Source organism: Gopherus flavomarginatus, chromosome 6 (genome assembly GCF_025201925.1).
Source record: "Gopherus flavomarginatus isolate rGopFla2 chromosome 6, rGopFla2.mat.asm, whole genome shotgun sequence".
In the NCBI taxonomy this organism is placed as follows: domain Eukaryota; kingdom Metazoa; phylum Chordata; order Testudines; family Testudinidae; genus Gopherus; species Gopherus flavomarginatus.
In genome coordinates, this window is record NC_066622.1 from 47910734 (window position 1) to 47936602 (window position 25869).

Genomic DNA, 25869 nt, shown 5'->3' on the forward strand with positions numbered 1-25869 from the left:
CACTGGGTCACTGCCCCCAGAGCTCAGGGGCCTGGAGCAGCCCCTATAGGAGAGACCTGGAGTATCAATAATTGCCTGTGCTCAGCCAGGAGCTGCTGCCACTATACTAGGTTGGGCATCCTAGGGTACGTCCAGACTGCAACCGAGGTGTCTGCAGCATGTGCAAACGTAGCTGAGCTAACTAGAGCAATGCTAGCTTGAGTACCACTAGCAGCAACACCCCAGCACGGGGGTGTCAGTACAGGCTGACTGCTTTGAGTACACCCCCAGGGGCTCCAATGGGCTTGTACAACCCATGCTGCAGCGGCTTCCCTGTTACTTTAATTGCCATTGATCTAGGGAGCTCTGGTACATCTGCGGGTGCTGCAGTCACACCCCTGATTGCAGTGCAGTCATCCCCATCCAGAAAAAGCAAGGCCTGCTTTTGATGGTATTCCCAAACCTGGCATCTGCCAGCCCCGCAGAATCCCTGACACAGGTAAATGTTGCGAGCCAAACCACCCACTGGGGAATGCACCTGAGAAATGAACAGACTAGTGGCCACACCCAAAGGATACCACCACCAGGGGGTCAGAGGAGAGGGGGTGACTGGAGTACACTGACAAACACTGGATCCTGCTCCCAGTGAAGTCAATAGCAAAACTCCCACTGATTTCAATGGCAGCAGATCAGGGCCTTGGCCAACCTGGTAGGTGTCGGCACACGTGGGAGGGTTGTGAAAAACAGCTGTGTGGACACACCTAGAGTGGCTCTGACCAGCTCAGACAAGACTGTCCCACCATGGGCCAGTGGAACTGGGCACTCCCAGCTCTGCCACAAATCACTTCACCCTGCACACCATTTTCCCTTCCACCTGTCTATTCAGATTGTAAGCTCTCTGGGGCAGGGTGGTCTGTTAAGGGACACTAGTTTGGATGATTGACACCTGAGTGCAAGCAACCACGCTGCAAAGCCCTACCCATTACCCCAACCCTGGGTCTGCGCTCCTCCATGTGCACCGCTAGGACTTCTGGGGGCACCTCCCATGGTCCTTTGTGCTGAAATAAACCAAGTAGGTGTAGATTTATTTCCCGGTAAATGATGGGAGAACTCCACTGCCCTTCTGGGGGAATTGTGGGAAGGCATTGGAGGACTGATCTAGCCTGCATTCTCACTGAAAAGGGGCAGATTGCCAACTGGAGTAAAAGCAGAACCTGGGCTCTAACCCACATCCCCAGCCAGGCCAATTAGCCTGGGTTGAAAGCACCACTACCCTCAGGGAAGAGGGTGAGCGGGGTGATGGGTAACATCTAGGTTAACTCAGTAATGAAGACGCACTCTATTTGTTACATAAAGACAGTAGTACCTGCATTGTAGACAGGGCTTTAAAAAACAGAGTTCGAGCTACTCCAATGTTTCTAGGGCTCCAGAATAAAGGGGAGGAGAATCAGACTATGATACCTGGGCAGGATTACCTCTAACCAGTGTTTTCCAAAGTTTCTAAAAGGCTTCCGTGGCTCTTTAAAGGTCTGTGTAAAATCTGTCACAGTAGCGAAAATGGGTAAAATTACACAGCTTGTGGAAGAGATTAAAGGCGGACCCCATTAACACCTTGTGAAATATTAGCCATTAATCAGCCTCCACGCAGAATAAAACCATCAACATGTGTCATTATCGGCTCCTTAATGAAGTGAGAATGGGAATGCTGGGGAGCTGGGATATTAATGTCTCCTAAGAGGCAAGAGCAATGCCAAGGCCAGGAGCCAAGATTTTTAATTTACTGCCAAAAGCTTCCCCTGTTAATAATGTGGTTACTTATCCTGAACATGATCACTGTTTGGCCACAAGCGTTCCATTTACAGAAGTGAGCTGGGCTCTCAGAAAGCACGTGGCCAGCTGCTGTGTCTGCCAATCCTCTCCCCCTCTGCCTCCTTACAGGCTGGAGGGGCTGTACAGCCACTGAAATTTTCCCAGCAGTTGTACCCATTCCTATACTGCTTATTTCCTCTCTCACTTGCACTTCTGGACTTTCTTTACAGTTAGGAGTGTTCCTGGCTGCACAGAGCCTGCTCTGCATACATATGCTGTATACACGTTTCCCTGGAGTTCCATAAAGGCACTATCCTCACTCCTCCACCTTCATCTCTCCCCTCAGGACCTACTACTTCCAGATCCCAGGGAGGACAGGGTGAGGGGCTGTTTGGTCTATTGCAGGTGGTTAGTATCCATTACCTTCTCAGTGCATAGAATGTATATATAATAATGTGTGTGTATGTGTATATAGATAGAAATATTTGATTGTAAACTTCTCCCCCATTCTCTGTCACTTGTCTTACACTGTAAGCTCCTTGGGGCAGGGACATGTCTGTCTGTCTGTGTGGCAGGGGATTCGAAACTACTGGGTGTTACTGTAATAAAATAAGTATAAATAATTACAAATACAGATTCTAGCCTTTGCAGTTGTCTGACTAGATTGAAGTGGCTCTAATATCACTCCAGGATTACGTAAGCAAAACCCAGCTATAAAACCCCCTCCCCTCAGAGTCCATGGAGACAAATTCATTATACTGCCAAGACAGCAATGATGCCTTCAAGGCTCTGAAGGTCAATCCATCACACCTCTGAGATACCTCCAACCTCTCTTGAACGTGGTGAAGGTAATAACAGTACTTAACAGTTACATACCACTTTGTGGCTCAAGGCGTGATGCAAACATTAACTAATCAATCTTCAGAAACAAATTTGTGAGGTAGGTCAGTACTATTCCCCTGTTACAAATCAGAAGCTGAGGCAGCAAGAGGTTAAATAACTTACCTCTGATCTTGTTACTGGTAGAGCCAGGATTAGAATTCAGGAGCCCAAGTCTCCTTTCCCATGCTGCTTTTCAACACAGGGACTATTTATCTCCCAGGACAACAGGGGTGGCCCAATAGCTACACACGTTGCAGTTAGGAAGAGAGTCTGCTCTTAGTCACACTTGTGTAAATGTAGAGTAACTCCACTGAATTAAATAGAGCAAGCCAGATTCTCATAGCCACTAAGACCCCTTTATACTGTTCTGACCTTAAAATGGATGTGGCCCCAGACTTAATGAAAATGAGAATCTGGCCCAATGACTCCACATTCATACTGATGTAAGAGCAGGATCTGTCCTGGAGAGCAAGCTACTGTTGGAGGCTTCTGCTGCTGGTGAATGGCTTTAGAACCAGAGGGAGCTTTTTCCATCTTCTGCTCCCAGCTTTTATAATCTGAGTTATAACACAGATAGCTGCAGTTCTGTGCTAAACAGTTAGGAGGAAGAAATCACATCTCTTTCCAGCTCTATGGCAGCCAGGTGTGTGCTTTACAGAGCAGCGTGGTGAGGACGTGCAAGCCCCTCACTGAGGTTAGCTCAGAGATGAAGCTTAGACTACACAGCTTGAAGAGTAAAAATGCTAATATAACCTCACTGTCCTTGACCAATGCCCCCGGTCCTGCTTTTTCCTCATTAAAACAGAAGGGATGAGTCAAACAACTTGTAGGGGAAAGGAAGCCAAGTGAATGAAGATGTGAAATGTGCTTCAAACAGCTGCATGCTTTCATCAGATCTTTTATCAGCCTTCCCCCTCCACAAGATGAGCTCATTTTAATCATTAGTGAAATGCTCCTGTTTAAAAAAGCAGGGCCAATGTGAGTGGTATGGTGTGTTATTAACAGCTCAGGGACTTCCCTTGAGGAGTGAATGCCAGCCAAAGTTTTCAGAACTTGACTGTGAATGATCTCAGATCAGCACCTCCAAGGGCTCAAGCAATGCTTGGCAGTGAGAAACAGCATTCGTTTTCAGGGCTCGGAGTGCAAGGGAGGGAACAGGGGGTTAGATCCTCAGCTGGTGTCAATGAGAATCATTCCACTGATGTCAGTCTACACCAGATGAGGATCTGGCCTATTACATAATTCCTTCCCCTGCTCTGAAGTTTGCCTCTCCGCTTTTTATTTTGCACAAATCCTCAAACATTTTTCTGTGCCATTGACCACTCGCGTGATGCCGTACATTTCAGAGATCTCTTCTATAATACAGGTTACGCTGTTATGCTGCTAAATGTACTAGCTACGTCTGCGTAGAACATACGTAGGCTGCCGAGCATTCCAAGCCCCTTCAGGTAGAAGGCACTTGGTCAATTGCAGAATGTACCAGGTACCTCCAGGCAGAAAGCACGTCCTGTGCTGCCAAATGGGGCCTGTAGCTCATACACACTGGCTGCAGTGCTGAACATTTCAGGCACATCCAGATGGAGCACACCTACTCTGCTGCTAGATCTGCCAGGCACACCCCACCGTCTACTGATGTCTATTAAATGATAATGGACAAGAACAGCAGAGCAGGTACAGTACAGTGCCAGCAACAAAATGGTTAAGGGCTAAATTTTGCACTCATCGTAGTTAACCCGACAAGACTCCAGATTTCCCCTGGTTTAACAAAGAGCAGGATCAGGTGCTAAGTAACTAACATGGCTGTCCAACCAATTATCTTCACCCATAAACAAGCTCTTTGAACACATTCATTTTCCCTTTGCATTTATTCATGCTATTTTCACAGCAGTCATGCACAGGGACCCCAATCAGATCAGAATCCCACTATGGTAGGTGCCACACACACAGGGAAATTCAAATGGCATTCTCCACTCCAGAGAAACCTTCAAAAAAAACACACACACACACACACACACACTTCCCTCCACAGTCTGCACCCTGACGTTGTATTCATGCCTCCAGTTTATTATATGTCCTAGGTCTCTAGCACCTTCCAGCAGTGAGTTTCAAAGCACTTTGCAACCACTAGCAAATTTAGCCTCACAAAACCCTGGGATGTAGGTAAAGATGGTCACCCCCATGTTATAGAAGAAATTGAGCCTCAGAATGTCAGTGACTTGTCTAAGCTTATAAATGGGAGTGTTAGCAGAGCTGGGATAGGATCTAGCTCATCTAGTTCCCAAATCTATGCCTTAATCACAAGATCACACATCAGAACACAGGATCTGCCAGACTAGATCAGACTCAAGATCCACATAGTCCAGGATCTTGTCTCCGATAGTTACCAGAGCCCAGATGCCTCAGAGGAAGGCGCAAGAAATCACTCAGTAGACATGTAGATCCAATCCTAATCTCTACTGCATAGGGATTGATTTAAAACCAAAAAGCATAATGTTTTATATGCCCTCCAAAAATATTATTAGCATTAACTATTCTTGGATATTCTTGTTATCATTATAAATGTCCAGTCCCTCTTTGAATCTTGCTCAGCATGACTGTGCAATGATTTCACTGTTTATGGTATTAATAAGATGGTATACTTAAGTTGCAAAGTTAGATCAGCCACATGGCACAGCTACATCCGTCTGCAAACCATTTGAATCAAACGTTTTAAATCAGGGCTGGAATTTCAAGCGAGCTCAGCTCCCACTTAGGCACCGCAATAAGCGGCCAGATCTTCATAAGAGATGAAGACGTTGATTGCTGTGCTTCTTGAAAAACCTGGCCCCTGGTGTCACGCTGGAAACTGAGCTGAGTATAGCAAGGCAGGATCTGATTTTAATTTATGGCAAAGCTGAAGTAGCTGGTGCTCCACATTGTCCCAGAGGCTAGAGGGATCTGCTGTTTGACAGAGCAATGGCCCCAGCTGCTTTGCCCTTTGATCAGTGCAGCAATAGGGGTCAGGAGAGTTGAATTTACAGATTTTGTGGCCTTTTGTTCTATGGAGTTAGAGGAGTTAATCAGAACGACAGCGACTAGTGACTTTACACAGTAAAAAGGTCAATGACTCAGGCTGGAGGCTGTATTGCTTTCTGACCGGTTTGGCAGTAATACTCTGAATGCTTGTAGCATACACACACACAGTGCAGCATGCTAGCCCATGAAATATCAACCATGGGGCGGAAATGTCACCACACCAGGGCACAGAAGGTTACATAGTTGGGGAGAAGGTCTCACGTTCAAATGGTTTCTGCACCAGTGCATCTGAATCATGGTTCACACCGTTCTTCACCTAACATGGTGTTAATACCACAGCTGGGTGTGTTTTTGCCATGTATCCAAGACCAAAGGTTAAACTGACGCCATGTGCTCATCTCCGCTGAACTTGGAGTGCACTGGATTTAGGGCCCTATGGACTAGTCTAATATACCTTGTTAGCTTTGTATGGAATAAGAGTTACAACGGCAACCTAGAGCTTTAGGCTGGGCGTCAGATGTCCAACAATCCCACTTGAACTCAAACTCCCTAAGACGCCTTTATAAATCCCAGCCTTATTTGCCTGCCAGTCATCAGCCCTGCATTCCCGAATTCTTTCTAACCACAGCCAAAATGCAGTATGTTAGTGGTTCTTCGGCTGGAAGGTTTTAATGCAGCCCCAATGCTCATAATACTGGTGTTTTTTACCTTACTCTGATCTTAATTAACAGATTGAACATGGTCATGGTAACCCACCCATGTGCCTCACTAATGTAGCTTTTACAGCCATGAAATTAGTGCCCTCGCCAGCTGTGCCTAAAATTTAAGCAGTCTGGATTTGTCCAGAACATTGGTACCCTCATTTTTCACCAATGCCTCTAATTAAAAACAACTGAGGAGTTTGTAGAGGTGCTCTCCTTATCTGTCTCTAGCCCTAATTAAAATAGCCTGGATGTCCATGACATTGGTCCCTGTTAAACCAGTCAGCAAAAGGTGATGTCCATTTCGGAACTTACTGAAGAATGTGTAGGAGTCATTGTTGCTCAGAAACATCTCCACATCGAGACCTTCCTGAGCAGCCTTATCCACCAGTTCCTGGCTAGAGAAGGCACCAGCTGCCTCTGTTGGCCCATCTTGTCCATCAGTCCCACCACTGAGGAACAGGACTTCACATTTCCCAAGGACGTAGCCAGCCCCAGTGGCCTTAGCTTGGTGTAACTCCAATGCCACCTGTAAGGCCAACTCCTGGTTCCTCCCACCCTTCCCATTTCCTTGAAGCTGGACCGTGGTCTCTCCACCAGCCAGCAGGCAAACCGATCTTTCAGACTCCAATCCTTGCAAAGCCTTCAAAGAGTCCACAAGGTTCAAACCTGGGATCTCTAGCACTGCTGCCAGCTTTAGAAGATCTCCTCTCACCTGGTCTTTTAGAGGACCTTCTCCAAGTCCAGCTGTGCTCAAGCAAACAAACTGAATCAGCTGGCTGTAGAGTTTGGCCACTCTGCTGACCTCCCCACACACCCCCGCACTCAAAATCAGGGTCCAGTAGCCCAAATCCTCTGCTTGGTGTTTGGCCTCCTCTAAAGCTAAACTGTTTGAGCCAATGACAACATTGTAGACGTGGGAATAGTCTTTCGGACCACTGGGATCTGAGACGGAGCTGGACAGCACTGTTTCCACAGATCTGGGCAAGGTGCTCATCAAGTTGTATTTTGTCATTATCTGAAGGCAGCCTTGAACACTGGGGGAACTGTAGACAGTGGGGCCACTTGCAATAATGTCCACTGGGTTGCCAATGACATCAGAGAGGATGAGGCTTAGCACCTAGAAGCAGAAAGGATGACAGATAAATGCAGCGCCTGCTGCAGAGACTCACTGACATGCAAGAGTGATGAGGCCAAGTTCTGCATTCAGTTACACTTGTGCAATCCGGCTGATCTCAATGGAGATGCATGGGTGCAAATGATGGTAAATTTGGCCCATTCTGTTTTAAGATAATGCAATAAGAGCTCTCAAGGCTCTAACCCATGGAATCCAAATGACATTTAATGTTGGACTATAATATAGGGAAGTGTAGCATGTTTTTATGTGACTCTTCTCAGGCTCCTAACCTGGTATAGATTGAATTGGAGCTCCATTGATAAATACAATGAGAAAGCCCAGAAGTAAAATACAAGACCAGATCCTCTGCTAGCGTAAAACCACACAGCTCTGTGGATGACTGAATTTGCTGATTTACTTCAGCTGAGGCTCCAACCCACTCACTACAGCTAAGTGGCCCCATCAGATAATGATGGTGGAGTAGTGAGGGAAAGACTGCTGTTGAATGAATAAGGAGTCGGAATTTCCTTCATACCACAATGCTGATCTGGCCATATTGTGGTGGGGAGTCAGCATACTCCATGTGCATGTTAACTGGGGGCTACAGTCATTAGCGTGGCCAGTACTCTCATTTGAACCTGTGCACACATTCATTGGACAGTTAAAGGGGACAAATTTGGCCCAAAATGTAGGTTTTGAAAAGATGAATGAAACCTAAATTAAATAGAAACATTTCCACTATTGTTCTGCTACAAACTGACAATGTTGTTGGCTTTTTTTAAACAAAGAAAACTGGCCTGTACTGCTTTCAACCCAAATAATCATGGCAGCATTGTGCCAGAAAGCCAGAAAGTGATACTGACTAGAAATTAAAAGGAAACTGGCCAGCCAATTTTCATTCCCTAAGCCAAAAGAAATGCAGAGAGTGACCAGACTGAAAAAACAAAACACAACACAACTGTGTTAACAATCTCAAGTGCTATTGAAAAAGGTAAGTAATGATTTTTTCTAGTTTGTTTTTGTAAATATGGACCAAATCTTTGAATCCAATAGTTGATTCCTAACTGCATATTCAGGCAGCTAAATAGAAGCAGTGTGATTATCACAGATGCTGATTCCCACTGACTTCACTGGGAGCTGAAGTCACCTGAACCAGTCGTTCTCAACCTTTCCAGACTACTGTACCCCTTTCCGGAGTCTGACTTTTGTTGCGTACCCCCAAGTTTCACCTCACTTAAAAGCTACTTGCTTACACAATCAGACATAAAAATATAGAAGTGTCACAGCATACTTCTACTGAAAAATTGCTGACTCTCCCATTTTTAATCATATAATTAGAATATAAATATTGTGCTTAGATTTCAGTGTATAGTATATGGAGCAGTACAAAGAAGTCATTGCCTGTATGAAATTTTTGTTTGTACTGATTTCACTAGTGCTTTTTATGTAGCCTGTTGTACAACTAGGCAAATATCTAGATGAGCTGATATACCCCTTGGAAGACCTCTGCATACCACTGATCTAAACATCAGGTCATTTCTATTGAGGTATGTTTTGGCCATGACTTTTAATCTCATGGTGTTTCTTTAAAACTGCCTTAGAGCAGAAGCTATGGGCAAGTGAGAAGTCTTCCACACTCACCTGTGCAGGATATGCAGCCCGAGCCAACCCTCCACCTTTCAACAAAGAAAGAGCTTTCCGGATAGTGTTGAGCTCCTGTATGGTAGCTCCTCTGGAAGCCAGAAGCTTGGTGACTTTCTCTTTCTCTTCCAAGAGGATTGGAGGAGTAGGAGCAGGTAGTAGGGCCGATCCACCTCCTATAATGCAGGAGAAACAGCAGCGAGTGAAGGCATGTGTGTAGCAGGGTGGGAGGAACCCTCCAGCACTCAAACGCTGGCCTCTCACAGACAAATGGCTAAGCGAGGCCATCCTACAGCTGGAGTTTTCCTCCTCCTCTTCCCTCACCATTTTGTTGTAAGGGGATTTAGTGCTGGTGAAAGATGCCAGACTAATAGCCCTGGAGACTGATGTCTTCTGTTTGTCCACAGAGCAGGCCTGGATCTCCATGGCAGCCAGTTACACCTGTGCTCAGTGATCTCACTCACAACGGTGCCTGCATTTTACACCTACTTTGTCTGGCATAAATGAAAATGTGGGGTGCAAGGCGAGGCTGAAACAGGCCCAGGTGCTATTGTTCTCACTACACTTCTGGGCGAACGTGCCTCAAATCTGACTTCAGCGACCGCTAGTCTGAGAGAGAGGGGACTGCAGACTCCATGGTTCACTCAGTGTTTAGCTGCAGGGAAAGAGAGACACTTCTGGCTTCAGCGTTTCACTGACCTGATTCATAATGAGTGGTGTTTAAAAAAATATAGAAATGTCTAAACCTAAATATAGACCTGCACTACAGCAAAAAGCTTATTGAGAGAGAGAGAGAGAGAGAGGGAGAATCACAGAGGAAACAAAAATGAGGCTGGATACTATGGTGACGGGTGCATTAGTGATCTGATCAATGGGAGTGGCAGAGCACAACTGACAGCATGATTGGGCCCTTGAAATGCAGTGAAAAAGGAGGGGGGGAAGAGGGCTAAAGGGGGAAAATAGATAAAACAGAGGGTGAGTATGTATAGAAGTGTATTAGAAAACGACCGTAAAAGGGCAAAGCCGGCTCTGAGGTTTGAGAAAAGGCACCATCAATAAAATATGACGAACAAGAAAAACAAATGAAAGTGCCTGAGTTTCAGTCACTCAGTAGGGATCTGGCTGTGAGCCAGGAGCAGCCAGAGGGGGCTGTGTGGAGGTACGCATGCTTTGGGAGCTGCCGCTGACAGCAAATCCTGGAATGGCCTAGGAGTCTCTTGAAGATATCAGTAGCCAGAGGACAAGAGGAAACTCAAGGGAATCCCCTCCAGACATGATTCAAATCCAATTATATCTTTGTCTGGATAATCCTGCAAAATTCTCTCTGAACCAAGGCAGAATAAACTGCAGCCAGCTGAGCTGAGCTAGGCAGCTGAGGATCTCGAGCTAGACCTTGCTCAGCTGAGGAGCACAATCAAGAACCCCCCAAAATCCCTAAAGAGCAGCTCCAAGTGCATTTATTTCTTTAACACTGAGCTGCACGACTGGAGACACCTACTCACAGGAGCATGTCTATAGCCGGATATCCACCCAATGAAATAAACCCCATAAGTGCACTGCTGCATTGCTTATGCGCCCAAAGCAGAGTACATTCCCTCAAGGTGTGCCCCCCTATCCGGGAATGTGGGAATAAGGCACTAAAGGGGCAATTGCTCCTGGAGGAGCCTCCGAGTTTCAAATGCATGTGCTTAGGGGCTGATCCTACAAGGTGCAGAGCACCTCTTACTTGGCACTGAGTGACTCCTTTTGATTTCGGGAGAGAGGCGGCTGGGGTGAGAATGCAGAGCACCTCAGCCATGCTATTTCACCCCTTGCAGGATCAGTCCCTCAGTGACTCCGAGTCTCAGATGGGGCCTCATTTTTCCAACTTGAGTACCTAAGTTAGTCCCCCATTACAATCCGTGCATGGATGCCCAAGCACCTGCACCTCCTGTACTGCTGTTCTGAGCTCTGCTGCCCTAGCCCAGTGGCTCAGCCTTTCCAGACTACTCTACTCCTTTCCGGAGTCTGATTTGTCTGGTGTACCCCCAAGTTTTACCTCACTTAAATCTACTTGCTTACAAAATCAGACATAAAAATATAGAATTATCACAGCACACTACTACTTCCTCATTTTTAGCATATAACTATAAAATAAATCAATTGGAATATAAATACTGTACTTACATCTCAGTGTATAGTATATAGAGCAGTATAAACAAGTCATTGTCTGCATGAAATTTTAGTTTGTATTGACTTTGCTAGTGCTTTTAGCATAGCCTGTTGTAAAACTAGGCAAATATCTAGATGAGCTGATGTGCCCCTTGGAAGACCTGTGTACCCCCAGAGGTACATGTACCCCTGGTTGAGAACCACTCCCCTAGCCTACGTGCCCAAATTTAAGCATGGGGCACCTCCCATTCTGAGGAAAGAAAGCATCTACATGGCTGTGTGATCAGAAGTCCCAGGAGAGTCTGTCTTTACAAATACAAACATGGAAATACAAGACACTGTTTACACTGACTTCATGGTGTCAAACCAACGTAACTCAGAGCAGACTCGGGCCCCAGGATCCAGACCTCCGTATAGCTCAGGCAGCCTCTCCTCAATGCTTTGCCTTGGGATGGGCTTATATTTGCAGAGCCGTGCTTTCTGATTGCCTGGCACCACCACCTGGCAAAACAGTGCCTTGCTGCTTCAAACCGCATGTACTGGGATTGATATTGCAGGCACGACAGCAGTGAACCACAGGGCAAGGCCTGTGGGAGGAGGGAGAGAAACAGCAACACAACAGGCTGGCCCAAATACTTGGTGTGCCAACACCCTAATGAATAATACAGCATCTCCCATACCAGAACGCATCCGACTCTTCACACACAGCCCCGTAGGAATGCAGCCACCTCTCGCCTGGGAGGGCACAAAGCAACAGCTAGAGGAGGAGGGAGATTCTAGACCAAGGAATCAATAGTGGAATCCTTGTGACAAGTTCCTCTGAGAGGTCTGACTGGGAGAGAAGTGTGTCTGCCCGGGGCCCAAGCTGCTTCCAACTCACAGCTGCTGCCAGAAGACCAGGCACTGAAACGTGAATGCACGCAGCGAGTTGCCATCAGTGTGGGAGTAGCAATGGGAACAGCTCTGACCCACTTTACGCCTCTCCTCATCTTCTTTTGCAACAGGCAACTTGACCTAGTTTGCCAGGCATGATTCTGGATCTGTTTCATGCATGCACGAGGAAAGGAAGAAGCCAGGCTAGAGAAGAGATAAAGGGAGGAAAGATAGGGCATGAGAAGGGAGGGCAACAACTGACGGCAGCGACAGGGTCCCACAAGAACTCACTCCCCACTCCTGGGATTCCAGACATTACCTGAGATTAGCACAAGGAGGAGGTCGTCAGCTGTCAGTCCTTCAGCTAGCTCCCGAATCATGCTGGCTGCCCTCAGAGCCTCTCTGTCAGGGAGGTTGTGCTTAGCTCCTTCTATGACCTGGATCCTGCTGTGAGGCTTCAGAAACATCTCCCTGCAGGGGTTTGAAAGATGATCAGGCCACTGAAACTTACACGTATCCAGAGCCCACCTGGGAGCCCCACTCTCACAAGAGGGATTTGGGGGACAAGAGTGGACCCTGTGACTGAGATTTATCCAGGTTCCTTTACTGATCCTGGTCTTTCCCCCATGGAGCTGGGTACAGTATGGAGGCAGCACACACAGCCCCAAGGACAGATCTGATGGCCCACGAAGGGGGATGGAGACCAGCCAAGGTTGAGCTATGAGTCTTGCACCCATGGTCAAGGGTTAAAGTTGGGAAAGGTGGAGAGGATCCAAGAGGGATTCAGCAGTGACCCCAATGGGAAAATATATGGCAGGCAGACATTTCTGTAGGAGCCTGGGTCTTTGTGTTTGCCTGTCCCTCACCATTCTCTGCACCCTCCCACTGGAATATCCGGGCACTATCAGTCTTACTCCATTCCCGCCTGCTGCAGGCATGCCCGGATGCCATGGGGGACGCTGACAACCCCCTGAATTAGGTGGTCCCCGAGGATCTCCTCTGCCACAGCCGCCATTCCTAGCACAGCCTTCCCGAAGCCCACCAGATACACGTTCCTCCTCACAGGGAAAGCCCGGTCCTTCACGACCAGCCTGGGGCAGCCGTCTGTTTTGAGCACCAGGGCCCTTCTCAGCATGGGGGCCGGCAGGACGACACCCACGGCGCTGCGGAAGAGGTGCAGCCCGTGCTCCCAGAGGGACATACTGCGCGGGTGAGATGCTTGGCCCCAACAGGCTGAGATCACGCAGGCTCTATGGATGTTGGGCAGGGCCTTGAGAGCTGAGGTCATGTCTGGCCCTCGCTGTCTCTTAGCAGTCGCTCAGCCAGCCATATCCAACCTGTAATGAGGGGAAGGAATGGCTAACTACTCAGCCAGCAAGAGGTGGAGCTTTTGATTGGAAAGTGGAGAGCTAGCAAGCTGTGAACCCAAGACAGGACTCAGCCTTACTCACGCAAAACTCCCATGGAAGCCAATGAGTGTTTGCCTGGAGTAGGAGCTAACTGAGAAGCTCTGGATTTGGCTCACAGTAAGGAAATCTGGCTTCCAAGCACACGTAAATCCACTATGCTACCCACATCTGCAGAGCACACCCTTCCCCATAGTCTGAGATTTCTGCCATTTGGGGGGTTAATAGTCAGACAACCTGATGGCTCCCAGCTCCCCTCATCCCCTTAATGTTCCCTGCAGCCCCATCAAATCCCTGTGAGGGCTGAACATCTGCTGGCTAACTTCAGGTTCATTGTAGATTTCAAACACTGCCCATTACTTTGACTCGTTCATTTCTTAATTACTTCCCAACATTTGCAGGCTGTTCTCTACCCTTCAGGGGGAAGATTCAGAAAGACCATAGCCCCCAGCCCACCTTTTTGCTAAGGCAAAGTCCCTCATCACTGTGGTATCCCAAAGCTCATCTTAGATCATTCACTGTTAGTTACTCATTTCCCTCCCACAATGTCTGATGGAGCCTATGGTAAAATAACAGGCTCAGCATCTTTGTGCCTGGTTGAACTCCTTGATGATGGTTATGTCAGAAGATGCCAGTCATGGGGGTTTTCACACTAAAAAGCAAATGAACTGAAGACAGAAAAACGCTCCAATTTCTTGGTTTTATTACTGGCTCATCATTCTTTAAAATCATGTTCAGACACCAGACATGCGTGTATTCTTACAGAGCCAAATCCTGCACTCCTACTCCAGGCAAAACTTCTGGCCAGTTCAGTGTAAAGACAGTAGGGCTTTGGCCTACTATAAACATTTGGGTCACATTCAATAACAGTCAAGTTTGGAGGGAGATTCCATCTCATTAGCATAGGGGTATTAAGCCCAATAACTTGTATGCTTGACTAGAGCAGATCTTCCAGACAGCCAGTCTTGATTTGAAGACATCAGGAGATGGAGAATCCCACCACTTCCCTTGGCAGATTGTTAATACACATTACAAATGTGTGCCTAATATTTAATACGAATTTTTCTGGCTTCAGCTTCCTACCATGAGTTCTTCTTGTTCTTGTGCCTTTCTCTGCTAGATTAAAGAGCTCTTTAATACCTGATATTTTCTCCCTGGGAAAGTACTTCAGCACCTCTGATAAACTAAACAGATTGATCTACTTAAACTGGCTTTTGTAGGCCTTACTGGAGCCCGAGGCTGTAAGCCAAAGCAGGCCTGTCCTTGGCAGAATAGTAACACGCTAGGTATTGGCTAACCAAGTAAGCACATTCCTGACCGGAGAGGATGGTACAAGAACACTGAGAATTCTCAAGTACCTACATAAACAAATTCCTAAGAGATTTTGCAGGCACACACCGAAAGCCCCGTAAGATAAGGAGGGATGACCGGATAACAGAGGAGGATGTTTTATTCAAATTAGCAGGTATAAGGGTGGTAAAGAACGTTATCTGGAGTGATGTATGTTTGTATTGAGGTATAAAAGGAGACGTTATAGGAGGGGCAGCTTTATGTCGGCCAAGGGGACAGGATCCTGGTGTCCTGACTGAACCTTTACTTTGTCACAGGCATACATGAGTCAGTGTCCCTGTGACCTGATAGGACACAAGTACCGTGCTTTGCTGACAACAAACCTGGCTGAGTGCCTTCACCGAACTGAGCTGTGGTCTTTCTTTGCAAACATCAAGGTCTGCTGGATGAACATGCTGCGCTGTCTGCTAGTGCAGCTGACATTGGAGCTCCAAGAACAGCACTGAACAACTGTGTGTGTCTGACAAACACCAGAGGGACACTATAACGTCACTACCCTGAGGAAGTTAGAGAGAGCCCTGTTTCATGCATAACCTATCCAGGTATGTTTATGCCCCAACCCATCTTCACAGCAGCTACGCACCTCACCGTTATTAATTAATGTGACCTCATAACATGCCCAGGAGGCAGGGAAGTGCTATTATCTCCATTTGACACATGGGAAACCGAGGCACAGAGTGACTAAGTGACTTGCCCAAGGTCACAAAGGGAGTCTGTGGCAAAGCTAGGAAATAAGCCCAGCTTTGCTGGGTGCAAGTCCGGCACAACAGCACCCCACTTCCACCACCTCACCATGTGGACATCGCTACAGCACAGTGAAAGTCCTAGAATGCAGCACTCTGGGACTGTCATTGCACCATGGCTGTGGTCACAAGGCAAGCTGCTGCACAGCATGCTGGTGCACTGTAGAGTCACACCGTAGCTTGCCATGGAAGTAATGTGGTATGTGAACAAGCGCTCAGAAATAACAATTGATCAACTAAACAGGGAACATAACAAGCAGAGTTCAAGAGAGCATCAGCCTGAATACACTCGGGGGCAGATCCCACAGAGGAAGTGGCCACCCTATTTTGTGAGATGGTCTCTGTTTACGAGGGAAAAAAAGGATATTTTATCCCCCAACACAATAAAGAGTTGGGTGTGAGCAGCTGGAGGAAGAATTCACGGCCGGCTCAGACAAACAAAACCAGAAAACCCAGCCACGTCTCTGGCCAAATTCCCTTCATGCAGTTTAGCAATCAGTAAACCCCAAACAATGGACACATGGCAGCTCTTCTGTCTCAAGCAGGCCCTGTTCTGGATTCCAGCTGGCAAAACTCTTGTCTCTGCCTCTCGTGAGAGTAACTCAGCCTTTTGAGGATCTGAGCCCTGGCAGGCTTAGTGACACTTGACTGTGTCGACACACGGAGCCTCTCCCTGCTGGGAATTTACCCAGGAAAACCACACCACTGTCTGATTCAGAGCTGGGCCATCACTGGGATGAGAGGTAGCAAGGTTGAGGTACCCTGCTGGAGGCACTGAATGACTTGTACACCCTGTCACAGGGGATAGGGGTTGGAATTACCTTCCAGTTGTGTCTTCCTCCAGAGAACGCACAAGTGAATGCTCTTCCAGGAGAGCTCAAGAGTCCAGAGGTCTCTTTATCGAAACACTCCCACAAGGTAGCAAGGGTTTAATAATTAAGAGAGTGAGGCCCTCTTAAAGCACCTCTGAGCTCAGAGCAATGCAGTGCCTCTTTCCGTCACTGAGCAGCTCAAACCCAGAGCCTCCATTAAGAGCCTCCAAACCCACAGACTCTGATAGTCAAAGCAGCCTGTGCATGCTGATCGAACCCCATGGTGGAACAAGGGCTTGAGAGAAATAAGGATTTGCTAAGTGCTGAGGGCGGCAGCATTTCAAAGCGAAATAACAGAGGTGGAGGGAAGAGGGCCTAAAGGAGCTCGCTTGGTGGGTCACCCAGGAGGATGAGAATGCAACGGGAGCTTGCTTCCCCCTTTCCTTCCCTTCCACCATGTTAATCTCTAAGATCTCACCTATGTCAGATGCTATAACCAGTTAAACAGCAGCATTAGCACTAGTGAGACTCCTATTGAACTAACAAGATGGTAAGATCTCCGGAAGCCACCAGAGTCTGGTCTATACCAGAGCTAATAGCAATGCAGCGGAACCAATGACAGTCCTAGTGGGGAATTTAGCCTGTTTTACACAGCAGGGCAAACTAGATTATAACGGTCCCTGCTGGCCTTAAAAATCTACCTACTTATATTGCTCAAATCACCACAGCATCTGAGCACCTCAAATCTCTAGTGCATTTCTCCCCACAATGCTCCTAGGAAGTGCAACTATCCCCACTTTACAGATGGAGAATTGAGGCACAGAAGGAGGGATGCAGGAGGGTACTTAGGTATTGTGATGCTCAGCATTGCAACACCAAACTTTTAGGTGCTTAGAAAACTCAGGAGCACCACTGTGATCCACAAAAAACAAGTCAGCTGCCCAGGCTCTCTAAGCAACGAATGGGGAGAGAGAGGTGCGAGCCACAAAAGCCAGCATGCCAGCTGGGAAGCTGTCTAAACCAAATACTGACCAGCAAGGTGTGCACTAAGTCCCGCCCTGTCTTGGTCATACAGGTAAGTGCCTAGCGGTGGCAGCCGCTAGTGGTGAAGGAGAAGTGCCTGCTCCTCACCTTACAACTTTCGGCCCATGGGGAGAGTGGTCGTCTGGGGTGGGGAGACCCAGGTTCAATTCCCCCCCTCTCTGCCACAGGGAGAGCAAGGATTTGAACAGGGACTTTCCACATCTCAGGGGAGCACACTAATCACCTTCAGGTTCCCCTGTTGACGCTGTCCTGCTGTGGGTAAAAAATGAAAGAGTTGTTCGAAAAGGGGGACTCGACCCAAGGTTGCCCTGACCACTGGGCCACAGGGTCATTATCACACTCACTCTCTCCAGCCCAATGACTGTTCAAGTTCGTGGCAGAGTTGGGAACCCAGGTCTCTCAAGTCTCATTTAGCCTTAGACTCTCCTGTTCCTAGTGGCACCTGTAGCAACCCATTTTCCTCACTACCATCTGAGTCCGTTGTACGTTGTCACGATAAAAGCAGCATCGTTTTCGACTGTCCTGTGACAGGTCATTCTTTGTCCTCCATGCTCCTCGTGGAATCCAACCTAAGCTCCAGGCTAACACTCGCACCACTGGACCATCCTTCCTCCGTGTCTATGAGCCATTTTCAGTTACAAGATTATAACATGCACAGAATCACACCTTAACACTTCTTTACAGAAATGTACGATTCTTCACTCAATGTCTTAATTACCTCTGAACACTATTCGTTTCATCAGGTTGTTCAGATTTCTAGGCCTGATTCTCCCCTCAGTTACACCAGATTTACCCAAGTATAAAAATTAACGCTTCAAATTAACTGTGTAACACTGGCATCAAACTGGTGCAAAGTAGTAGAAAATTAGGCCTCCTTGTGTCCTCTATAAAAAACCTTAGCCTCACTCAGGTTGGATATTTCAACCACTCTCCTAGAGTCTACAATTTACCCCCAGGCAAAATGAATCAAACCTGGCACTTAAGATAATTCAAGAGGCTGTAACTACTTGGAACACCATTGTACATGTTTAGAAACCTGCTGTAAAGCAAATAGCCTCTGATTAGCTTTCCCTGCAAGGTTAACATCACCGCACTGACTCTCACCCAGTGGAATCTAGCAAAGACTGAGTCATTTGAGGAGCTAACTCATAATCTCTAACCAACCCAGTATCATTGTGATGATTTCTGCTGTTTGAGCAGTAAAAGCTTTTTTGAAGGCAACAGATCCAGCACAGGGCACCCAAGTCATGACAGCAGAACATTTAGCATCATGTTGATTCAAAGGAAAGACCATAATTAACTAAAGAACCTCGGAGTTATGAACTGACCAGTCAACCACACACCTCATTTGGAACCAGAAGTATGCAATCAGGCAGCAGCAGAGACCATAGAAATATTTCCTCTAAACAGCACTGAGGCTCTCTACCTCTGATCGCAATGACAGACAATGCAGATGCAGAGCAATCTGCCTATGAGCACCCATAATTACATTGCTTGGTACACTATTTTACTAGTGATGTAAATCTGTCTTCTGCATTTTGAACTTGGGTTATGTTTATGCAAGAAAGGACCTGACCCAAGGAGACCATTCATGTCAATGGGAATCTTTCCAGTACTTTCAACAGGTTTGTTTTTTTTAAGCACAATCCATAATGGGCCAGATTCTGACCTCCTTTACATTGGTATAAACCCAGGGTAACTCCACTGAAGTTGAGTGTTACTCCAAATTTACACTACTGTAACCAAGAGCAGAATTCAGCATGGGCACAGTAGCATTGGGGTCTCGCTGTGTAACACCCTTTCCTATCAGCCCAAGTTAGTGATTGCTACTAATGAGCTGATTAATCCACTTATTTTTTTATTTATTGATACCAGCCGCCTGCTATTAAATGTCATTGGGCATCAGTTACAAGTCAGAGTTACAAGATTCATCAGATATTTTTTTAAATCCTCAGGGCTGCCCAGAGGATTCAGGGGGCCTGGGGCAAAGCAATTTCGGGGGCCCCTTCCATAAAAAAAAGTTACAAAACTATAGAATATTCTCGTGGGGGCCCCTGTGAGGCCTGGGGCAAATTGCCCCATTTGCCCCCCGCCCCTGGGCACCCTGGAAATCCTATTCATTTCACCAGGGCTTTAGAAACAAAGGCAGCAGAACTCCACTCAACAGCATGCCTATTTCAGAGTTAGCCCAGCAAAAAAAGAGAGTTTAAATGCTGCCATTTAGGTGCCATCAGGAACTATGGGTCTGGAAATGACATAGCTGCTTCAGCAAGCCAGTGCCTAGCATAAGGGAAGTTATGCCATCGCACATCTGGTTTTCTTCTCTCCACTTCCTGGTTGGGGAAATAAACCCACTCATCTGGGCTGATGGAGAGGATGTTGGAGAAGATGGTGATTTATACTAAAGATGTTATTCTCACGTCATTTTAAGAGCACTCCAATATTAATTTTTGTGTGTCCTTTTTGGTTCTTTATTCTACATTTAGAGCCATGATAGCCTGAGTGGAAATGACCAAGTCACATTCCCGAGGCCCTGCCATGGCCCAGACCTTGCATGCTCCTCAGTCCCCACTGCCTAGCACAGGGGTGGGCAAACTTTTTGGCCCGAGGGCCACATCTGGGTGGGGAAATTGCATGCAGGAGAGGGGAGTGGGGTGCGGAAGGGGGTGCGGAGTGTGGGAGGGGGTGTGGTATGCAGGAAGGGGCTCAGGGCAAGGGGTTGAGGTGCAGGAGTGGTGTGGGATGCAGAAGGGAGCTCAGGGCAGGGGGCTGGGATGCAGGAGGGGGACAGCAAGGGGTTAGGGAGCTCAGGGCAGGGGGCTGGGGTGCAGAAGGGTTTCAGGGTGCAGGCTCCGGCTCGGTGCCGCTTACCTTGAGCGGCTCCGAGGTGGCAGAAGCGTGCACCAGGGCTAAGGCAAGCTTCCTGCCCTCTGCCCACTCCCTCCCCCAGGGGCCGCAGGGACATGGTGCTGGCCACTTCCGGGAGCGGCGTGGGGCCAGGGCAGGCAGGAACCCTGCCTTAGCTCCACTGTGCCATGGGACTGGCAATCCGGCAGGCCGGCCTGAAAGCCCTGACAGGCCGGATCCAGCCTGCAGGCCATACTTTGCCCTCCCCTGGCCTAGCAGAATGTTTCGTTTGGGGTGCATCCTTTTAGAAAGTTGTCCAAGAGTCTACATTAAACTTTGGAGGAAAACAATCCTCAGAACTGCCTGTTCTGAGTGAGGACTGAAGGAGGATTGTGAAGGGTTTAGATTAATCCCCTTTAAATGAAAACTTCCTGAGCTTCCATTAATGAATGATGTCCCCAATCTGCATATTAATTTGCATAAGTTAACATTATAAGATCTAGCGCTCGCTCTTCATAAAGCTCCTCAATCTGCAGCTGCCCACCAGCTTCAAGTTCCACGATTAACTCTCTCAACACAAGACACCAAAAACCTCAGCTCCCAAATTCCATCTTCTAGGGAGGGGACGTGGTGATGATAAACTATAAGCAAAAGACGGTTTCTCATTAACTTAGGTAACAACTTGGAATTGGAATCAAACCAAACTCTGCAAGCAAAGAGCCAAATTCAGGTGAATGGGTCCATCAATCAGGTATCAGGATGAGAAGCGTAATCTAAGGGCAGGTCTACACTTAAAATACATTGATGCAACCATATTGCGATAGCATTTTAATGACGCTGTAAGCCAGGGGCTCTCAACACATTGTACACGTACCTCTGGGGGTATGCAGAGGTCTTCCAGGGGGTACATCAACTCATCTAGATATTTGCCAAGTTTTACAACAGGCTACATGAAAAGAACTAGCAAAGTCAGTACAAACTAAAATGTCATACAGACAATGACTTGTTTATTTTGCTCTATATACTATTCACTGAATTGTAAGTACAATATTTATATTCCAATTGATTTATTTTATGATTACATGGTAAAAATGAGAAAGTCGGCAATTGTTCAGTAACAGCATACTGTGACACTTCTGTATTTTTAGGTCTGATTTCAAAAGCAAGTAGTTTAAGTGAGGTGGAACTTGATGGTACACAAAATAAAACAGACTCCTGAAAGGGGTACAGTAGTCTGGAAAGGTTGAGAGCTACTGAGAGAGAGTGTCTCCCGTCAATTTAGTTAATCCACCTACACAAGAGGCAGTACCTACATTGGCAGGAGAAGCTCTCATGCCAATATAGTGCTGTCTACATTGGTGCTTAGATCAGTATAACTACATTGCTCAGAGGTGTGAATAGTCTACACCCCTGACTGATGTAGTTACACTGGAGTAATTTGATAGTGTAGACCAGGGCTAAGTATTAGATAGCTAGGTAGACAGACAGTAATCTGAGTCTAAGGTAGTGTGAACTAGTGTAATTTATGTGCTAGGAGACTGGACAACAGTGTAAGAATGTGTAAATTAAAGTAGAGGGTGGTCTAATTTAATTTAGAGCTTCCTACACACTCTTGCTACTCCCCTTTTTTCTTTGGTGCATAAAATACACTATCACATACCCTCCTCTCACTGAAGTCATGGACCATCGGGGTCCATTTCCTCTTTTTCCAGCACTACCATGGGTGTTCTGCCATAGACTTTAGTGGGACAAGGAACTGTCCCAAGTGTGGTCTTCACTACAGTTAGGTTGACGTCCATGGGTGGAGAGTTATATATCCACGTGGTGCCCAGGCACCAGCAATATTCAGAGTCCAGGGGCCAAGCTCCACCAATGTTTGGGGCCGGGTTTCCCCACTGCATCTTCCACGGTCCCCCTTTGCTGGCTCTGTGCACATCCCCGGGCCTGGAGGGAACAGAGCATCCCTGCCTCTTCTGTGCAGCTCCATGCTTCCTCCCTGCAGCAACTGCCCCCGCAGGGTCCTAGTGCTCCCCACATCAACTGCCAGGGCAGACTGACTCTGAGTCTGCCCTTCCACCTCAGACCCTTCCCTTTTCCGGTGCGACCCTCCACCAGCATGCCCCCCCCACCTACAGTCACCTCTCCTGCCCCATGCTGGGCAAGGAAGCAGCCCCATCCCCTACCCCCAGTGAGGCTACAGTCAGGGGCAAAAGCAGGGGAGGAGGCGCACACAGCACCTCCCAGCACCCACCACAGGGGAGGCAAGGGAGATTCCTGGACCTGAGAGGGGCCCTATGAGCACATGCAGTGATAGTAGTGGGCGTGAGTGTGCTGCTGGAGGAGGGCAGGAAAGGCGGGCTCCTCCCCCAGAGCTCGCTGCTGCCAGCAGGGAAAGGGCTGGGGGGAGTCCTCCTCTCTGGCCCCTGTCCTGGAGCAGTCTGCCTGCAGCCCAAACTCATCCCCAGCCCTGCCCCACCCCAGAGCCCACACCCCTAGTCAGAGCTTTCACCCGCCAACTGCACTTTCTGCCCAAACTCTGAGCCTCTCTAACACCCTAAACACCTTATCCTCAGTCCCAGCCAGATCCCTCATCCACCCCACACCCCCAACCCTCTGCCCCAGCCTTGAGCCCCCTCCACCACCACAAACCCCTCATCTCCAGCCCCAGACAGAGCCCTCACCTCCTATACCCCTACCCTGGCCCTGAGCCCCTCCCATGCCCCAAACCCCTCATCCCCCTGCACTCTAACCGTCTGCCCCAAACCTGAGCCCCCTCCTGCATCATGAACTCATCCCCAGCCACACCCCTCACCCCACCCCTCTGCCATAGCCCTGAGCCCCCCCACTCCCCAAACCTCTCATCCTCAGACTGACCCCAAACCCAGCCCTATCCCTGCACCCCCCCCGAGCCTGCACCCCCTCTCTCCATACCCCCTCCCATCCCCAAACTCCCAGTGCCTGCACCCTGCATCTCTCCTGCACCCCAGACCTCCTCCCCCACCCAAACTCCCTTCCACAGCCTTGGGAAGGTGAGGGGCAGAGTTTTTTGGGGGAGCGGAGTTTGACAGGGGTGGGTTCTGGGCACCACCAAAATTTCTACAAACCTGCCACCCATGCATAAGGTAACTTACATTGACCTAATTATGTCAGTGTACGCAATGTAACCAGGAAGATATAAGCCCTTGTAGTAGAGGCCTGGTAGAAGGCAGGACTTGCTCACAGAATTTGGCAAGGACAGGGCTAATATTGCAGAAATACACATTCCTAAGAAATGCTAGTTACCGAGTGCTTACGCAAACATATTCCGATATCAAGCAGTATCAAAACATCTAAATATCAAGGATGGTACAAAAACATTTCCCAAGGATAATAGGAACACACTCACCACTTCTGAAAAATAAGGTCAAAATAACAGTACAGGTAGTCCTTGTACTCACGACACAATTGGTTCCTTACAATTGTGTCATAAGTCAGAAAGTCAGAACTGGGAACTGCAATCTACTTCACTGTGGGACCAAGCATTGTAAACTCAAAACCTATAGTCGAATCAGGGTGCCAGTGTAGAAGTGGCACACTCGTCGTAACTCAAATGTCGTAAAGTCAAGGACTGCCTGTATGTAATAAAAATGTTTTAATCAAACCAACATGTACAAAATAATGGACAATAACTAGCAACATCAGGGGGCAGTAACTATGTCAAGGGGGCAGTACTAACTTGGTTGTATTGAGGTATAAAAATGTATCTCAAAAGGAGTATCTTTAGCCAGCCTAGGGAGCAGTGGAAAGTCCTGTCACTAACTGAGCTGCATCCTCTCTCACAAGCATACATATCTTAGTATCCTCGTGAAGTCTGCTAGGTGCTATTACCATGCTTTGTCAACAATAAACCTGGCTGAGTACCTCCACTGAAAACTGAGTCTATGAATTTATTGGGCAGTTTAATTAAGGTCTGCGATGTCTGTAGAGCTAAAACAGCACACTAAATAAACACACCTGCAACCAACATCTGACCACATGCACTACAGCCTTGCTCTCCCCGATTTAAGTGCCCTACTACACTAACATAATACTTCACCTCCATGAGACATAGAGCTTATGTCAGCGTTGTTAGGGTGACAGACACTGCGGGTTACTTACATTAGCTGTCATTCTTTTCAATTTCACAGCTGGGTGCTTGAGCCCAAAAATTGACAAGAAAGCCCCACAGCTCAGGCTGTCACCCCTGGGCGGTGGAGAGACTCTTGCTGGGAGGGGGCCCACTAGGGACCTGCACCTGGAGCTGAGAGGCCAAGCTCTCAGCCCAGGACCGTCCCTACCAATGTTGGTGCCCTGCGCAGTCCGAGCACCTGCTCCCCCCGCACCGCAGAGGGCCTGGGCTGCGCTCAAGGTCTGCAGGGACAGGAAGGCAGGAGCTGTGGGGGGCCACTTTGGGGGGCCCCAGAGCGGCCTGGGGGATTAGCAGGGGGCAGCAGGAAGCGGAACGGCTCGGCCCCAGCCCGCTCTGCTCCCCCTACCCCAGATGTGTTACTCGGCGAAGGGGTCCGCCCCCCACCGGCGGCAGGAAGCGAAGGGACGTGACCCAGCCTCAGCCCGCTCTGCCTCCCCCGCCCGCGGGCGCGTCGCTTGAGGGAGGGGAAAGGACCCCGCCCCCTGCCCTCGCCAGCAGTGGGAAGCGAAGCGAAGCAGACTGGGGCCGGGTTGCTCCGCTTTCCGCCGCTGCTGGTGAGTGCGGGGTCTCTGGGGCAAGAGGTGGAATGGGGCAGAGCAAGGGGGGAGATTAAGGCGGGGCAGAGGGAGTTGTCCCGGGCCCCACACACCCGCTAAGGACTGGCCGCCAGAGCTGGTGCTGCGGCGTATGCAGCTGCCTAGGGCACCAGGACATTTGTGGCAGTTTGGTGCCCCAGCTGCATATGCCTAGGGAGGGCCTGGTCTCAGCCCCCCCTGACGCCAGAGGAAGATGCTGCGCTGACAGGTGGGGCAATGCAGACATGAGCCATCACAGTAATTACTAACGCAGGTCAACTTCCGTGGGTATTTAGTGTAGGCGCGATAAAGATTCGTTCTAAGTGACTTCCCCGTAAGGCTGCAGCACTGGGCCCAGCACAGACACCAGCACTGCTGGGAGCGGTACCGGGGTCTGGACCGGAACCCGTGTCCCCCGCACTGGGCTCTTGTTACGGGGGCCTGGCGGGCCGGGCAGCCTGAGCCTGTGGCTCCCAACACCCGCTCGGCTGCATGGCCGCAGTCTGTAAGGCCGGGCGGGGGAGACCAGCTGCAGGGCCCCAGGCTACTTCCTACCAGCGTCCCGGGCTCGGCCGGCCAGGCGGAGCAGGACCCCCGCGCAAGGAGGCGAAAGCTGGCAGCGGCCAAGCGCACCGGCACAGGAGCGAGCACGCAGCTCCGCCCCCTCCCCAGCCCGCGGAAGTGAGCGAGGCGCCTCCCTTGTCCCGTTCCTCCAGGCTTGCCATTGGCTGCGGGCAAAAGGGGGCGGAGCTATCT

The 25869-nt window shown here is 48.7% G+C and overlaps 1 protein-coding gene across 4 annotated transcripts; it reads right to left on the minus strand.

Moving 5' to 3' along the window:
- Nucleotides 1-4516: 4516 nt before the first annotated feature.
- GLYCTK (glycerate kinase) lies at nucleotides 4517-25869 on the minus strand. 4 transcript variants are annotated; one of them, XM_050958689.1, is made up of 6 exons: nucleotides 24508-25607; nucleotides 23756-23981; nucleotides 13083-13505; nucleotides 12488-12639; nucleotides 9145-9320; nucleotides 4517-7506 (listed from the first exon to the last, which is right to left on the minus strand). In XM_050958689.1, exons 3-6 carry the CDS (start codon nucleotides 13454-13456, stop codon nucleotides 6604-6606), a joined length of 1605 nt encoding a protein of 534 aa, XP_050814646.1. In that variant the 5' UTR covers nucleotides 13457-13505; nucleotides 23756-23981; nucleotides 24508-25607; the 3' UTR covers nucleotides 4517-6603. The 4 variants fall into 4 exon arrangements, with proteins under 4 accessions (XP_050814646.1, XP_050814648.1, XP_050814647.1 ...); XM_050958691.1 differs by lacking the exons at nucleotides 23756-23981; nucleotides 24508-25607 and adding an exon at nucleotides 25669-25869; XM_050958690.1 differs by lacking the exon at nucleotides 23756-23981.